Source organism: Jaculus jaculus, chromosome 1 (assembly GCF_020740685.1).
Source record: "Jaculus jaculus isolate mJacJac1 chromosome 1, mJacJac1.mat.Y.cur, whole genome shotgun sequence".
NCBI classification, from domain to species: Eukaryota; Metazoa; Chordata; class Mammalia; order Rodentia; family Dipodidae; genus Jaculus; species Jaculus jaculus.
In genome coordinates this window covers 169158075-169176369 of record NC_059102.1, presented here as the reverse complement: position 1 = coordinate 169176369, position 18295 = coordinate 169158075, and the positions used below count along the sequence as shown (strand labels likewise).

The window sequence follows — 18295 nt, the reverse complement described above, 5'->3', positions numbered from 1 at the left end:
CAAATGTTTATACCTCTAAACTGGGCGTGGTGGTGCACATCTTTAATTCCAGCACTTGGGAGGCGAAGGTAGGAGGATTGCCGTGAATTCAAGGCTAACCTGGGGATACAGAGTTTCAGGTCAGCCTGGGCTAGAGTGAGACCCTGCCACGAAAACAAAACAGAAAAGATATATACATATATGCATACATACATACATACATGTATGTATGTATCTATCTATCTACATTCTTACAGTAAGCAAAAGATAACAGAAGTCAACTTGAAATTTTTGGATATGAGGAATTTTAAATAACAAGAAAATGTTTAATACCTGACCAAGTAGTGGTCCACGGATTCGTCTCAAGACTTCAGATCCATCCCAGATACTGGAATTCAAACTTCCTGGTTGAGGCTACCAAAAAACAAAAAAATACAAAGTCTGATATAGTGTGATTTCTTTGTGGCTGACTCATCTGTTATTGGAGGCAAGGTTCCAAAAGAACCTTGAAAGTCAGGAGTGAGATGTTATAGTGCTCCAGAATATACATTATTCCCCAACTTTATCTATATAACTGCCATGGTCAGGACTTACATTATCCATCTACTTTCAATTATTATTATCCTTTTTGTTTGAGGTAGGGTATTGTTGTAGCCCAGGCTAACCTGGAATTTACCACATAGTCCCAGGCTGGCCTTGAACTCACAGGATTCTCCTGCCTCCTGAGTGCTGGAATGAATAAAGGCATGCACTACCATGCCCAGCTTACTTTTAATTGTTTTTGAGCCCAGGCTGGCCTTAAGGCAGACATAGCACCATGGGTTCATCTTCCTGAGCCTACTGAGATTACAGACATGAGCCATCAAGCTTGACATATTATAAATTTTATATGGCACACATTAAACACACACAACAGCAAACCTTTAGTACATGCTAGTATATACTAGTTCCGAAATCAGAGTAGCTTACTCACTTGTAAAACCGGCCTGGTCTGCACTGCCCTCATGATAGCTGGATCTTCTAGTTCATTTTCAATAACCATCTTGCTGAGCCTTTCTGCCAGATTCTCCTCATGATCACCCAACAAGTCCATCTCATCCCTCTCTCCATTGCCTGTCTGTTCATTAACTGCCACTGGTAGTTTCTCTTCCAGCTCAGCCAGGCGCTCATGAGCTTCCTGCCAGTCATCATCTGTAAGACAGTCATAAGTAAGACAGGGAGCTTACACCAAAGCAAAAGCAAAAGTTTCTTTCTTTCTTTTTTTAAAAATTTTATTAAAAGGGTGCACCAGGGCCTCTAGCCACTGCAAACAAACTTGAGATACATGTGCTACCATGTTCATCTGGCTTACATGGATATTGGGGAATTGAACCTGGGTCCTTAGGCTTTGCATGCAAGTGCCTTAACTGTTAAGCCATCTCTCCAGCTCCAAAGTGAAACTTTTACAACACTCTTCTATCAATGAAAATCCAAAGACATGTGGAAAGTTAAGTTTCCACATACATAAAATAAGGTTTACATTAAAGGACACACAACTGCCATAACTGCTTTCCACTATTAAGAGGAAATAATAGGGATAGGGGAAAGACTTAGTGGTTAAAGGTGTTTGCTGGTAAAGCCTAACAGCCCAGATTTGATTCCCCAGTACCCATGTAAAGCCAGATGTACAAAGTGGCACATGTATCTTAAGTCTGTAGAGATAGGAGGCTCTGGCATGCCCATGTATTCTCCCTCTCTTTCAAATAAATTAAAATATTTAACAAGAAAGTAACATAAAAGCCAAGTGTTTCTATTAACAGTTTAAAACATTAATAGTGTTCAAACTATAGACTAAAACTGATTTCTAAACTGGTGATAGATCTTTATGATCTAGGAGTTGGTCTTGAGATTTTATAACATTTCTTTTTTGTGTGTGTGAGGTAGGGTCTCTCTAGCCCAGGCTGACCTGACTTCACTATGTAGTATGAGGGTGGCCTCAAACTCATGGCGAATCTCCTACCTCTGCCTCCCAAGTGCTGGGATTAAAGGCATGCGCCACCATGTGCAGCTTCCTTTTACAAGTTTTTAAATCTACTTAGTTAAATTAACATTTGTAACATCTATGATGTGACAAGCACTGTTTTAAGAACATGGAATCAGTGCAGAGAGGGACTCTACCCTCAGGTAGCCTTCATGCAAGCAGCAAAGACAGGCAAAGAAATTACAAGTTATGAATAAGTACTATGTACTATGAGACTGATGTGTTGCCTACTGTTAGTAAGCAGGCACATATATATCACATACTCTTAGAAGAAAATGATACAGTAATATGGAGAAAGAAAGGAAGACTGAAAAATTTAAATGGATGGTCAGAAGTAGGCCTCAAGGAGGTGACAATAGAGCCAAGATTATGAATGAGAGGCAGTTGGGTGCTGTGGCTCATGCCTGTAATTCCAGCATTCAGGAGGCAAAATTAGTGAGAGCACTGGAGTTTGAGGACAATTTGGGACTACAGAGTAAATTCTAGTGAGACCCTAGCAAGGGGGGATGGGTAGTGAGGAGCCCCAGAAACAATCAGTAGAAAGGCCTCAGAATGACAGAGTGATACTTTTGAGAAACAGCAAGCAGAACTGTTTGGAAAGAGAATAAATTCATATGATCAAACTGGGCCTTCTAGAACACTCTGATACAGGGCAGGCTAACCAAAATTTTGACATGGCTTAAACTTTTTGAAAAGATAGTCTAGCTACTTTGTTGAAAACTGAAAAGACAGTCAGTTATTTCAGATGCCAATGGAGAATTGAGGGTGACTCAGACCAGTCAATTTACCTTCTATTCCCTAACTGAATTTTTGCTATTCCTTCATATTACTATGAGGTCTGTGGTACTGACAGATTATTTTTTCATCTCTCATGCTCATTTATCACCTGAGTCTCGTTACATTAAAATCTTCACAAGCTTTCCTCAGCTTCTCTAGAACTAGATCCTACTTTTATCACCTCTCCCCAGTTCACCTCAAGCTCATCACTCCATTTTGCTTCCATCAAGACTCTTACAATTCTGCTGATTTTTGCAGAAAACTTTCCCTCCTCTTTGAAGCTTTCCTTAATCCTTTAATTTCATTCTACTTCCTCATATGAACTTACATAATTGTGTAAAGCACAGAAATATATATGATTTGTTTTTTTCTTAAATACATTATAATATCTACAAAATTAAATAGACATGGATAATATTTCCTTTATAACAAACACATTTTTCTTTCTGGTTACAGGAGAGTACATGTATGTGAAAGAAAAATAATGACAAAGATATGTAAAATCCCTAATAATTCAATAGCTACATTAAAGTTTTAAAAATGCAGATGATGAAGTTTATTCCTCCCTTCTTCCCCTGGAGATTGAACCTGGGGCCTTGCATATACTAGGCAAGTGCTCTACCACTGAGCCATATCCTCAGCTCTAACTTATTATTTCAGCAATACATCTTGAACATCTTCTCATATGCACAAAGCTGTAATTGATCATTTTATCTTTCCTTTCCTTTTTGTTTTTTGAGGTAGGGTCTTGCTGTAACCCAGGCTGACCTGGAACTTATTATGTAGTCAGAGGGTGGCCTTGAGCTCTCAGCGATCCTCCTACCTCTGCCCCCAAGTGCTGGGATTAAAGGTGTGCGCCACCACACTCAGCAATTTCATCTCATTCTTTTTCATTTTCTTTCTTTCTTTTTTTTTTCAAGGCCCAGTCTCACTCTAGCCCAAGATGGTCTTGAACTAATGGTGATCCTCCTATCTCAGTTTCCCAGGTGCTGGGACTACAGGTGTGTGCCACCACACATGACTTCTCATCCTTTTTAACTGTATACAATTCCACCCTATTGATAAACTCTAATTTATTCCCTACTTAGAAACTTATGGATGATTGACAACTTTTCAGTATGTATGACACTTTATCCCGAAGGGAACATGATATGCAACCAAGTATTTAAGTAAGCTAATTCCTTTTTAGGGAAGGCTATTCACATTTAATGTATCACATAACAGTAGTAAATAACTCCAAAAGCAAGGGAAGTAGGACTTTCCAATTCACAATTTTGTACCATAAGATCTACTATCTTCTCTTTTGAATACCATGCAAATTTGAACATTTGGGTGCATAAGTGATCCCTAAAACTGGCTGCTACTCAGCTGTAACACTGACACGTATCTAGAATCTACAAAGAACTCAAAAACTAAACCAAAAAAAAAAAAAAAATCAAACAACCCACTCAAAAAAATGGGGTAGAGAATTGAATAGGGAGTGCTCAGAAACCATACTTAAGAAAATGTGCAACATCCTTAGCCATCAGGGAAATGCAAATTAAAACAACTATGAGATTCCACCTTACCCAAGTAAGAATGGCAATTAAAAAAAACAAAACAAAAAAAACCAAAGGACAAAAAGTGTTGATGAAGATGTGGGGAAAGAGGAACCCTCATTCACTGTTGGTAGGAAAGCAAACTTGTACAAATGCTATGGAAATCAATATGTAGAGTCCTGAAAAAGATGAATACAGGGTTACCAACTGCCCCAGTTATTCCTTTATTGGGCACTAACCCTAAATGCTCCATGCTACACTACAGAGATATTTTCTCAACCATGTCTATAGCTGCTCAATTCATAATTGCTAAGAACTGGAATCAACTTAGGTGCCTATCACTGGATGAATGAAGTTGTAAAACATTTGCACAATGGCATTCTACTCAGCAGTAAGAAAAAAAATGATACAATGAAATTTGTAGGAAAATGGATGAACTTAGAACAGATCATTCTCAGCAAGCACACACAATCACAGAAAGACAAATGCCACATGTTCTCACTCACCTGCGGTTCCTTACCAGGATCAGCTTGAGTTGCCGCCATACCTGATAGGCAACTTGAGGCACACACAATAAAGATGGAAGGGGAGGGGGTTGTGGGAGGGGGGTGGGAAGAAGGGGGGAATAAACACAAAACTAAACTCAAAATGGACTGATACCAGAGAAACCTTTCTCCTTGAAGGTAGACTACCTCTACCTATAACTCCCACTACCAGAAATCTGTGCTACCCACATTGAACTGTAGAATGAAGAGACCTATGAGGTTCCCAAAACAAGACAGGCTTCTGTCAAAGCACTTGATGATCCAATTGTATAAGACTCTATTGCTGAAGATATCACATACTGCTGACACACAATGTGGAAAGACCTGGCTGGAATCTGGAAGAGAGCCAGTTCCCAGACAGCCCATTCAGGGCTGGAAAGTGCTACATGAGTTACTGGGGGGAAAGTGGCCAACACTGGTGTGAGCAAGCAGAGGTCTAAGCTACTCAGAAACAACCAGCCTGACAAGATGTACACACCAGTGCAATGGTGGCATACAGCCTAGGTGGGTAACCAATGGCTTTCTGATTGGCTAAGTGATCCACTCAATGGAAAGGAACCCATATCTGGAACTGGGGAATAGGTCTGAATCCTATGGAGACAAAGATCATGCTCTCCAATGATAAGCTCTCAGTAGTCTTTGGCTAAAAGAGGGGCTACATCCATCAAGCTCTCCATAAATTAATAACGCTTATCCCAACTTAACCTATGCCAACTTCACTCTCCCCTGGAGAATCTGTTCTTTTTCAGATGGAAATGAGACCCTAGGAGATAAACCACCCCTCAAATGTTAGTCAAGACCCAGGTGAAACCACAGAGGAATTGGGGAGATGAGCAAGAGTGCTGCTTCCATAGTGAGCCTGACAATCAGTGCCAGGCTGAAGGAGATTGATCCTGAGGATACTCAACACATACCAAAGCAGAAATCCAGAGGCTCCTAAGAGCTCATCACTGCAAACACATCCACCAAGGCTGAGAGAATTTTGCAGAAGAGGTGCAAGAAACACTGTAAGAGCTATAGGTTGGGTCATTACGCCCAGAGGCATTGGCTTTCTCTGACACCTGACTGCTGCTCCCACAATGCATACCCAACAACCCCACGGACTGAATGGGGGCAGGGAGGATGGAAAAGATACCAACACATGATATAGTCATACAAAGTATGTTCTTAATTAAAAAAAAAAAAAATTGGGGGCCACTTTGCCACCACTAGACAAAGGATTGTAGGCAAGTACTATCCTAAGTCTTTAGAACATGGTCTATTCTTCCTTTATTCCAAATCCAGGCCAGTGACACTCTTCCTCTGAAATGTCATCTTATAGACAACTTCAGGTAGCCACTTCATTATGATCATCTATGATAAGCATACCCTGGTGTGCTCTCAGAAAGATGAAAATGCACCTCAGGTAAAAGTTACAGAATTTAGGGCTGGAGAGATGGCTTAGCGGTTAAGCGCTTGCCTGTGAAGCCTAAGGACCCCGGTTCGAGGCTCGGTTCCCCAGGTCCCACGTTAGCCAGATGCACAAGGGGGCACACGCGTCTGGAGTTCGTTTGCAGAGGCTGGAAGCCCTGGTGCGCCCATTCTCTCTCTTTCCCTCTGACTTTCTCTCTGTCTCTGTTGCTCTCAAATAAATAAATTAAAAAAAAATTAAAAAAAAAAAGTTACAGAATTTACATGTCTAGGGCTGGAGAGATGGCTCAGCTGTTAAAGCTGGAAAGTCTAAAGGCCTGGGTTTGATTTCCCAGCACCAACATGAAGCTAGATGGACAAAGTGAAGTATGTGTCTGGAGCTTGTTTGCAGTGGCAGGAAGCCCTGAGTGCCCATACATATACACACGTACGTGTGTGTGCGTGCGCGCATACACACACACTCTCTCACTCAAATAAACAAATATTTAAAACTTATACTCGGGAGGCAGAGGTAGGAGGATCGCCATGAGTTCAAGGCCACCCTGAGATGACAGAGTTAATTCCAGGTCAGCCTGGACCAGAGTGAGACCCTGCCTCGAAAAACCAAAACACAAACAAACAAAAAACAAAAAGAAAAAAACACAAACCAGATTAAGTGGCATATGCATCTGGACTTATTTGCAATGGCTAGAGGCCCTGATGTGCCCATCCTTTCTCTTTCTGCCTGCAAATAAATAAAAACATTTAAAAATAACCAAAACTTAAGTGTGATAACAACAGATTGGTTCTTGTGTAGTAAGCAAGCTCTAAAATGCCTTGCTTTATTAGGTTGCTATTGTATATATAACAAGTAGAAGAATAGATTAAGAGGGGTGAAAAGGCCCAAAGTGAGGTCAGGGGAAGAGATCAAGTAAAGGAAAGGTGGAGGGAGGGCTAATCAAAAACATAAGAGTATGCAAATAAATCATATGGAATCCTCCAGTTTCAGACAATAGAACACTCAGGAGCCACAGATCATTGCTAGAAAATTTTCAGTGCCAGGGATGGGATACATTCCAGTGAGTTGTTGGCCAGGGAGGTCCCTGATGCCCCCAAAACATTATAGGCCATTTCCGAGGCCCTTGGTTTGCCACCAGGAATAGATGATAAGACCCTGTTGCTGAAGACTTCACATACTTGGGCTGCAAGGCCACTGAGAAATCCTGCTGGAACTGAGCTGATAACCTCCTCCATGTAGACCAGCTGACAGAAAGCTGGAAGAAGCCATTCTACATGCAGTTCAATGGGAGAAAGATACACCACCAGTGAAGATACTCAACAGTGGACGCTGCAAGCCTTATAATTGGCCAGCCGGGCCAAATGAGCCAGTGGGTGCAATAGTGGCACGTCTGACATGGTGGAAACCAACTGCCCTCCAATTGGACTGGAGGCCCACTCCATGGGGGGAAACATATCCCTGATACTGAAAACTTAAAACAGGGGTAGTCATGAGCCTTAGGTGTGTAACATCTGCTGATGTCTGGAAAAATGTATATACTATGTTTATCAAACTGCCCAGTAAGCACTTCTCTTAATATTTATACCCTTACATTAATGGAACTCTCACTTTTGGTAGAGAATCTTCTCTTTTCAGATGACAGTAACTTTGGGATGACTTAGAAAGTATCACAGTGCTGGAAAGAAGTGACTGGAGTACTGAGTAACATCTCGATCACACCTTACAAGGCTCAGGGTCTAATGTGGAAGAGGTGGCAGAAAGAATCTAAGAGCCAAAGGAAGGGTAGGACTGCGTACAATGTGCTTCCTCCAGACATAAAATGGCCTGGATATCCATGACCTCATAGTGCCTGACACTACCTACACAAGACCATCAAAAGAGGAGGAAAAGACCATGGCATCAAAATAAAAGAGACTGATTGAGATGAGGAGGGGATATGATGGAGAATGGAATTTCAAAGGGGAAAGTGGGGGTGGGGGAGGGAGGGTATTACCATGGGATACTTTTTATAATCATGAAAAATTTTAATAAAAATTGAGAGAGGAAAAAAATAAAAAAATAAAATGCCTTGCTTTTACAGTAGCCATATTTTTCTTTGCTTAAGTAAAGTTTCTCTCTTAAAAAAGAACAAAATAGGCATGGTGGCATACGCCTTTAATCTCAGCACTCAGGAGGCTTAGGTAGGATTTCTGTGAGTTCAAGGCCAGCCTAAGACTACATAGTAAATCTCAGGTCAGCCTGGGCTAGACCAAAAAATAAAAAATAAAAAAAATCCAAAAGTAGGTCATTAAATTTTTTTTCTTCTTTTCTTTCTTTCTTTCTTTCTTTTTTTTTTTTTTTTTGTTTTTTGAGGTAGGGTCTCACTCTGGTCCTGGCTGACCTGGAGTTAACTCTGTTGTCTCAGGGTGGCCTTGAACTCATGGCGATCCTCCTACCTCTGCCTCCCGAGTGCTGGGATTAAAGGCATGCGCCACCACGCCCAGCTGGTCATTAAATTTTAAAGCAATGACAGTAACTATAGCAGCTGTCAAGAAAAGGGAAGTATAAAGAATTGGGAGCCCTTACAAGTAGATGTGTATTTCCAAAATTTCCCCACAGCCAGTGTAATATAACCAGTAGTTAACATTAAGTTATTTATAGTTACTTAACCTCCTGTTCACTGAGTTTCCTCATTTGTTAAAATGAAGACAATATTGAGGAAGGAGTTATAAATTAGTGGTAGAGCACTTGCCTAGCATGTGTGAGGCCCAGGTTCAATCACAACACTGAAGAAAAAAAGTCACTGCTATGAGGATTAGTGATACCTTAAGTATTTAGAATGGTACACAAAATGAGCATCATGCATCCAGGACCTCACAGTGCCTGACACTACCTACACAAGACCATCATAATAGGAGGAAAAGATCATGACATCAAAATAAAAGAGACTGATTGAGAGGGGGAGGGGATATGATGGAGAGTGGTGTTTCAAGGGAGAAAGTGGGTGAAGGGAGGGCATTACCATGAGATATTTTTTATAATCATGGAAGTTGTTAATAAAAAAATTTGAGCCGGGTGTGGTGGCGCGCGCCTTTAATCCCAGCACTCGGGAGGCAGAAGTAGGAGGATCGCCATGAGTTCGAGGCCACCCTGAGACTACAGAGTTAATTCCAGGTCAGCCTGGACCAGAGTGAGACCCTACCTCGAAAAACCCCCCCAAAAAAAAAAAAAAAATTTGAAAGTAAAAAAAAAAAAAAAGAGCATCATGCATAGGTAAGCTTTTATTTTTAGAGAATGTGCTGGGATTATTCTACCATTTGTTCTGAGATGACAAAAACATTTGTATGCAGAAAAGACTAGTTTCTTAGGAGGTGACACCACAGTATAACCAGCGACCTCTATAACTTAACAGGTTATTAATCAAGATGCCCACTCCACAAATTACAAATCATCAAAGCAAAACATAACAAAAGGGCAGACATTACACCCACTGGGTACAACTATACCAGGTATACATGTACCTATAAAGGAATACGATGTGACACAGATTGACTTAACAATATTCTTTTCTTTTTTTAAAATATTTTTATTTATTTAAGAGAGATGGGGGTGGCAGATAGAATGAGAATGGGCACTCCAGGGCCTCCAGCCACTGCAAACAAACTCCAGATGCATGTGCCACCTTGTACATCTGGCTTACATGGGTCCTGGGGAATTAAACCTAGGTCCTTTGGCTTTGCAGGCAAGTGACTTAACCACTAGGTCATTTCTCCAGCCCTCGGCAATTTTTTTTAAAATTAATTTAATTAAAAAAAATTTTTTGTTTATTTTTCTTTGAGAGTGAGAGAGAGAGAAAGAAGCAGATAGAGACGGAGGGGGGAGGACAGGGAGAGAAAAATGGTGTGCCAGGACCTTCAGCCAATGAAAATTAATTCCAGATGTGTGCGAACCCTTGTGCATCTGGATAACATGGGTCCTGGGGAATTGAGCCTCAAACCAGGGTCCTTAGGCTTTGTAGGCAAGTGCTTAACGGCTAAGCCATCTTTCCAGCCCGTATTTTATTTTTGAGAGATAAAGAGATAGAGAGAAAGAGACAGATAAGAGAATGGGTGTGCCAGGGCCTCTAGCCACTGCAAATGAACTCCAGACATATGTGCCTCCTTGTGTATCTATCTGGATTATGTGGATCCTGGGAAAATTGAACCTGGGTCCTTTGGCTTTGCAGGCAAGTGATTTAACCGCTAAGCCATCTCTCCAGCCCACAAAGCAATTTTCTTTATGTAATATTTAAAAAAAAGATGTTATGAGGAATTAAGATTTTCACTTTATGGGGCTAGAGATGAATTAGCAGTTAAGTCACTTGTCTGCACTTGTCAGGTGTGGTGGCATCTTTAATCCCAGCACTTGGGAGGCAGAGGTGAGGCTCTCCAAGAATCTGAGGCTACCCTGAGACTACATAGTGAGTTCCAGGTCAGCCTGGGCTACAGGGAGACCCTACCTCAGAAAGAAAAACAAAACAAAACAAACAAACAAAAACACCAAAACAGATTTTCACTTTATATTTCAAGTATATTACATAATCTCAACTCTCAATGGAAAGGACTCACACCTGGAAAACTTTTTTATATTTTCATTTTTCCTGGTAAATTAGTCCTTAATCACTTTTCTGCTCTAGGGTACAAAATAAGCTAATCATATACTACTTCATTGTCTTTATTTTTTATTGGAGACAAGAGTTGTAGGTAGATAACCCCAATTTTTCTTCTTGAATTGGCTATGTATCTAGAGATAATCTTGAATTCATCCTTCTGCCTCTACCTCCCGAGTGCTGGGATTATAGGCATGTATCACTACTTCAAGTTTATATGGATGGTGCTGGAGATCAAATCCAGGGTTTTGGATTAGTAAGCACTCTAAAGTGAGCTACATCTCCATGACACACTGCCTTTATTATTATTATTATTTTAACTTGTCCTACTCTATGTACCCAAGAGCCTTTTCAATTGTACACACTTATTTCCTACCATATAAAAACAGTTGTACCAGGTGTGCAGTCCTAGCATTCAAGAGGAAGAAGTAGGAGGGTCATGGTGAGTTTGAGGCCAGCTGGGATTAAAAGAGTGAGTTCCAGGTCAACCTGGGCAAGGGTGAGTCCCTAACAACAACAAAAAAGCACATGGTGGTACATGCCTTTAAACTCAGCACTTAAGGAGGTAGGAGGATCACTGAAGTTCAAGGCTACTCTGAGACTACACAGTGAATTCCAGGTCAGCCTGGGCTACAGTGAGACCTTGCCTCAAAAACCAATACATAAATAAAATATGTTCTGCATACTCTAATATGTTTAAAAGCAATATTGCCATCCAATGAGGGGCGAGGGAAAGACTGTCCTCTGAACTCTGAATACCAACAAAAGCTGGGGATATATATATATATATATATATATATGGTTCAGTGGTAGAGCACTTGCCCAGCATATGCAAGGTCCCATTTTAGCCCTCATATCAGAAAAACAAAAGCAAAATCTAACAAAACAAAAACATTTTTCTGAACATCAATGAGAAGGCAAAATCATTCCTGTTCTGCACTGGTTCAAAACAGATTATGTGGCTAGATTTTAATATAGTATTTATAAACCAATTTCACCAACTTCATTTTAATATGCCCTCAATGTTGCAGCTTCTATTGCAACCTTCGTCATTACCCAAGGAGTTCCTAACTACAACTTGCAAGTAACATCACTTCAGCACTTCACTGTGCTTGTAATTCTATTCTACATAGTGTTCCCTGCTATCTCCATGGAGACACACAACAGTATCTTGGACCATGTCTTCCTTCTGGACAATCTCATATCCTAAACTATGGTTATATTCCAAAAGATCTTTAATTTCTTCTTTATTGTGTTTAGCTTCTACTTGTAACATTTTTCTTTTCTTAAAAACTATTTTATTTTTATTTATTTGAGAGAGAGAAAAAGAGGGAGGGAGGGAGAGAGGGATAGAGAGAGAGAGAGGGGGATAGACAGAGAGAATGGGCATGCCAGGGCCTCTAGCCACTGCAAATGATTTCCAGACACATGTGCTACCACCTTGTGCACCTGGCTTACATGGGTACTGGGAAATCGAATCTGGAATCCTTAGGCTTTGCAGGCAAGTGGTTTAACTGCCACACCATCTCTGCACCTTCATTTTTCTTGTTGTGTTCAATCATGACAAAATTTTAGTTGTCATTCATTCATAAATCAGTAGACAACAGTGAAGGTTATCATTTTCATCAATTCATTCAACTCCATGTGAACTTTAATAAATTGAAGCTGCTTAACTTGTTGCAAAACCAGCATCCACTTACAACACTTTAAGGCTGTTTGAAACCAAACACCTTGGGATTACTCACTACTGCTACTTTCCTTACTTCTATTATTTCACTTGGAACATTTGTTACACAGACAGAAGTGCTGCAGTTCTGAAGACATAACAAATACACACCTAAACAGAAACTCTGTTCCTGCCAATTCCCAACAGTAGTAGTTCAAGCAAACAGTATCTGCACGGATTTTATGTAATAGTCATCTGTGTACTCAACCTACTTTTTTTTTTTTTTTTTTGGTTTTTCGAGATAGGGTCTCACTCTGGTCCAGGCTGACCTGGAATTAACTCTGTAGTCTCAGGGTGGCCTTGAACTCATGGCGATCCTCCTACCTCTGCCTCCCGAGTGCTGGGATTAAAGGCGTGCGCCACCACGCCCGGCTTTCAACCTACTTTTGATAGATACAAATTTTAAGCTGGTTGTGGTGGTAAATATGTTCAATCTCAGCACTTGGGAGGCTGAGGTAGGAGGGTCACTATGAGTTTAAGGCCAGCCTGGGACTACCCTGCCTCAAAACACATAGCCAAACAAAACCAAGAAACAAAAAAAAAAAAAGGTGGAAATTTTAACTTATTAGTCCATTAGCTCTAATCTTGTCCTAAATACCTGTCCATAATTTTTTTGTTTTTGTTTTGTTTTGAGGTAAGGTCTCTAGCTCAGGCTGACCTGGATTTCACTATGTTGTTTCGGGGTGGCCTCAAACTGATGGCCATCCTCCTATCCCTGCCTCCTGAGTTCTGGGACTAAAGGCATGTGTCACCACACACCCAGCCATAAAAATTTATTATATAAACTTCCTTCCTAAATTTTTTTTCTGCCTTAGAATTTACAGTTTTAAGCTATAAGTTTAGTTTAGCTTGAACTTTTTCAATACCTAAAATACTTATTGCTATCTAGGGATGGAAAAAAAATTGTGTACAATCATTTTTAATTTTTATTTACTTTGTGCTTTTTCAAGGTAGGGTCTCACTTTAGCCCAGGCTGACCTGGAATTCACTATGTAGCCTCAGGCTGGCCTCCAACTCATATTGATCCCCTTATCTAAGCCTTCTAAGTGTCATCAGGTATGGCTTTTAATTTTTTTTTTTTTTTTTTTGAGGTAGGGTCTTGCTCTAGCCCAAATTGACCTGGAATTTAATATGTATTCTCAGGGTGGGCTGGAACTCTCAGTGATCTTCCTACCTCGGCCTCTTGAGTGCTGGGATTAAAGGTGTGTGTCACCACACCTGGCTTTAAAACATTTTTTTAAAAATATATTTTCAAGCAGAGAGAGAGAAGAGAGATAGATAAAATGGGCATACCAGGGCCTCCAGCTGCTGCAAACGAACTCCAGATGCATGTTCCACCTTGTGCATCTAGCTTTATGTGGGTCCTGGGGAATTGAACCCAGGTCACTAGGTTTTGCAGGGAAGCACCTTAACTGCTAAGCCATCTCTCCATCCCCATGTACAATTATATTTTACTAAGTTCGGGTGACTATCACCAAAATTCTTGGTATACAAAACTTATAAGTTTTATTGAAAACACTAAGATAATAGCAATGAATAAATAATATAGCAGTGATGTACTGGACTTTTTTTGAGCCAAGGTCTTTCTACATAGGTCAGGGAATCCTCAAAGTGGAAACCCTCCTACTTCTACCTTCTCCACCTCCCAAGTGCTGGGGTTGCAAGCATGTGCTATCACACCAGGCTGTTGATTGTCTGAATTTTGAAACATGCCTACATACTAGAATATAAATTTTCTACTAATCCATTAGCTTTCCTTAAGGTACATGTTTCACAAACAAAAATTCCTTTCATCTAGGATTATTTTCACCCTCTTTAAAAATGTTAAAGCTTCTTCCATGTAGACCAACTGACAGAAAGCTGGAAGAAGCCATACTGCATGCAGTTCAATAGGAGAAGGAGAAATCACCAGTGAAGATACTCAACAGTGGACACTGCAAGCCTTATATTTGGCCAGCCAGGTCAAATGAGCCAATGGGTGTAATAGTGGCACGTCTGTAATGGTGGAAACCAACTGCCCTTGCCCTCTAATTGGACTAGAGGCCTGCTCCATGGGAGGGAATATATCCCTAATACTGAAAACCTACAACAGGGGTAGTCATGAGCCCTAGGGGTGTAATGTCTGTTGCTGTCTGGCTAAATGTACATACTATGCTCATCAAACTACCCTGTAAGTACTTCTCTTATTGTTCATACCCATATATTAATGCTACTCTCACTTTTGGTAGAGAACCTTCTCTTTTCAGATGACAGTGACCTTGGGATGACTCCGAAGGCATCATGGTACTGGGAAGAAGTGTTAGAGGAGTGCTCAGCACTGCAATATCTTTATCACACCTTCCAAGGCTCAGGGTCCATTGTGGAAGAGGTGGCAGAAAGAATGTATGAGGCAAAAGAAGGGTAGGACTCCTTACAACGTGCTCCTTCAGACAAAAAATGGCCTCGATATCTATGACCTCTCAGTGCCTGATGCTATCTATCCAAGGCCATCAAAACAGGAGGAAAAAGATCATGACATCAAAATAAAAGAGACTGATTGAGATGGGGAGGGGGTATGATGGAGAGTGGAATTTAAAAGGGGAAAGTGGGGGAAGGAAGGACATTACCATGGGATATTGCTTACAATCATGGAAGTTGTTAATAAAAAATAAGTTAATTTAAAAAATGTTAAATGTCTATTTCTCTGAACATTTGATATCCATATTTTGGCAACCAAAGGTCAGATAGATGGGAGGGATTGATGGGGCTTTGAGAGTACTGACATTATAGGTGAAGATGAAGAGGCTTAGGACAGCAGAACTGAACAAGTAACTACTATGATTGAGTGAAAGTTGCATTATTCCATCTGGAACAGAAGACCACATTGCCAAATTAGTAAGTAAGGCTACCCCCACCAAGACCAAAGCAAGTGAAAAGGGCAATGAAAGACCAAGGTAACACTATCAAAGATGTCACTCACCAATGGCACCTGACCCAAACGTGTCATCATTGAATTGATCAATCTCCTCATCTTCTTCTCCTAGACCCTGAAATGCATCCTCATCTTCATCTAGAGGACAGTCCTCCAGAGACTAAAAAAAAAAAAAAAAAAAAAAAATTAGTTTCTCATGGCATGCATTCAAATATATTAAAATGTTATCACCTTCTCAATGAATACAGTAGCTTCATGAGTTAGTATTCCACCCCAACTTTCCTAACATTCAAAGATTTCAGTATCTACTTTCTATTTTCTGTTCCTGATTTCAAACTTTTCTCCCCAACCATTCCATTGCTTTACTTTGTTATGGATCTAATAACCTTTCCTTATGCACCACACAAAAAACTAGGCAAACAGCTCCTTTTTATCATTAGCAGGAACGCTGGTTAAAAAACAAAAAAGAACAGTTTTTATTATCTCTCAAGTTAAATGTAATTTTTCAACAAAATTACATTTTCCTAATGACATTCATTGCATTCTATTATTTCCTCTTAAAGCTTCTTCATTTTACATGTTTTTCTCATTTCCTATAGGCTTAAAATCTAGCAAGAAACAAAAAGCTAACTTTTCAACTACAATAAAGTGAGAAGTAGAAAAGTGAGGTCAAGTTCTGGCGCCCCTTTCTACAAGTAGTCTGAATAAAGATAACTGACTTAAAATTGAGACAGGCTCTCAAGCTGGCCTTGAATTTGCCACAAACCAGAAGATGACCTTGAACTCTGATTCTGCACTTCTAGAGGGCTGAGATACAGGATTGTGCCACTACACCCAGTTTTCACTTTAAAAAAGTAACTGAGCAGTACCTTTTGTAGATTTACTATCTCAGGCTCTGTGCTACTTACTGAACCAATTTCTTAAACTGTTAATTTATGGACAAATACAACTCAATTCAAAGTGTTTGTTGTGTGGATTACAGAAGCTGAACAAAAGCTGGAGGCACCAAAACATCTTCTGTATGATTCCCTGCCTCAGCCTCCAGAGTGTTGGGATTCCATGAGGGCCACCACATGGACTCATGTTCTATCTCAAACATTTCTCCACTTCCACTTCACTTTTATTCGGTCGATCTATTCTCCAAGCTTTCTTTTCCTTTGTCAACTTATACTCTTATCTCATCATTTCTCTTCATGTTTACATAAAGTCAAATTAGTCATAGATCAAAAAGATCAAGCATCTGGTGGGCATGGTGGCATTCGCCTGCAATCCCAGAGTTTGGGAAATGAAGGTAGAAGGATCAGGAGTTCAAGGCAATCCTCAGCACACTGGGTTTTCAGCCAACCTGAGCTACACAAGACTGTCCCCAAAACAAACAAAAACAAATGAATCCCTGTCTTCAGTGTTCAGAATGTGAAGCCCACATCTTATGAGTGGGTTGGTTTGGTGCTATCCCTTGCTTACTTTTCTCAGTCCTCTCACATCTACAGAGCACCCATACAACTACCTCCGCAGCAGAAGCAACTTTCCAGCAGTACTCTCGTCCAAGTCCTAAACATCCACACAACCCGATAACGAATGAAAACACTGCAGTGATTCTTAGGCTGTACCTACACCTAGTCCTTACATTTCAACAATCTAGAAACAGGAGTCGCTCAAGGTCACAGAGCTGGTCAAGAATCTGGTGTAGTATCTGGTCGTCACCACACCCACCCACAACTCTCTGCCCTCGTGCAGAAGAAAACTTCGGCCGGGCACGCCCCCTCCTGACTCAGGGCCTTCTTTAAACGCTGCGCCAAGCCCCGAGGGGCAAATCCCGGCCCCAGGACCCGCACAGTGGGTGAGTGCGTAACCGGGAGGTGCGGGGGGTGGGGTGCCGGGAACTGGGCGGGAAACTCATCTCCGCGCCTTCCCGAGGAAGAGCCCCCAGGTAGGACCCGCGACGTCCTCCCCGAGCTTGGGCGAGGAGGGTCACGTTACGGCATTTAACGGGCCTCCCCACTCCTAAGCGGCGGCCAACTCCGCCGGGCGCCCACGGAGCGTCCAGTCCCGCCCCCTGAAGGCAGCTCCCGGGCCTGGGGTTCAAGCCGTGACCCCGCGCGGGTCCAGCTCCGCGCTCGCTCCCACGATCCGCTCCCTCCGCCTTCCCCAGGAGCACGGAACCGGCGCGGCGCGGCGCCAGAGGAAGAGGGGCGCGCGGGGGAGGGAGGGGTCACTTCCGGCCGCAACCACTCACCTCGTAGCGGAACATTCTTGGGGAGGGGGAGGGAGCGGGGAGGGGAGTGGGGGAGGGAGGGAAGAAGCGCCGACTCCCCGGGCTCTTCGCGCGCGGGTCCTCCACACCGGCTCGCGACCCCTGGCCGCCGCCGTACGCCGGAGCGTGCGTGGGAACGTGCGCAGGCGCGCCTCGCGTTGGGTTGCCGTTCTGCTCGGCGCGCGGCGGCGGCTGCGCGGGGACAGATTTCGCGTCCCGCTTCCTAGTTGCTAGCGGCGGGAAGGAGGTCCCGGGGCGGGAGTCTGCGCACGCGCCGGGCCCGTCGGGGGCGTCTTAGCGAGGAGGCGCGCCGGCGGCTCCGCCTCCGTCTCCTCCGCGTCCGCTCTGTTGCTCACAGCTCCGAACCAACAAAGCTGGTCACGAGTTTTCCGTCACCGACGGGGTGGAGAAAAAACCCTTGTGATTGTCACAGGATCGGCGGGGAGAGTTGGGGAAATCTTGGGTTTCCTCACCGTCCGGCGCGCGCTGTTCCTGGGTGTCTTCACGTTA

General features: G+C 42.1%; 1 protein-coding gene across 2 annotated transcripts in view; it reads right to left on the bottom strand.

The window, feature by feature from the left end:
• The window catches only part of Patl1 (PAT1 homolog 1, processing body mRNA decay factor), a 48329-nt gene extending 30515 nt beyond the window's left edge, over positions 1-17814 (bottom strand). The window contains exons 1-4 of one of the 2 annotated variants that reach the window (XM_004667696.2): positions 17768-17814; positions 15580-15691; positions 953-1170; positions 313-393 (exon numbers count right to left, since the gene is read on the bottom strand). In XM_004667696.2, the coding sequence (XP_004667753.1) occupies positions 313-393; positions 953-1170; positions 15580-15691; positions 17768-17782 (426 nt within the window). In that variant the 5' untranslated portion in view covers positions 17783-17814. Of the gene's footprint in view, positions 1-312; positions 394-952; positions 1171-15579; positions 15692-17158; positions 17266-17767 lie in introns of those variants that run through there. The other variant, XM_045138622.1, reaches the window with a different exon arrangement.
• Between the last annotated feature and the right edge of the window lie 481 nt (positions 17815-18295).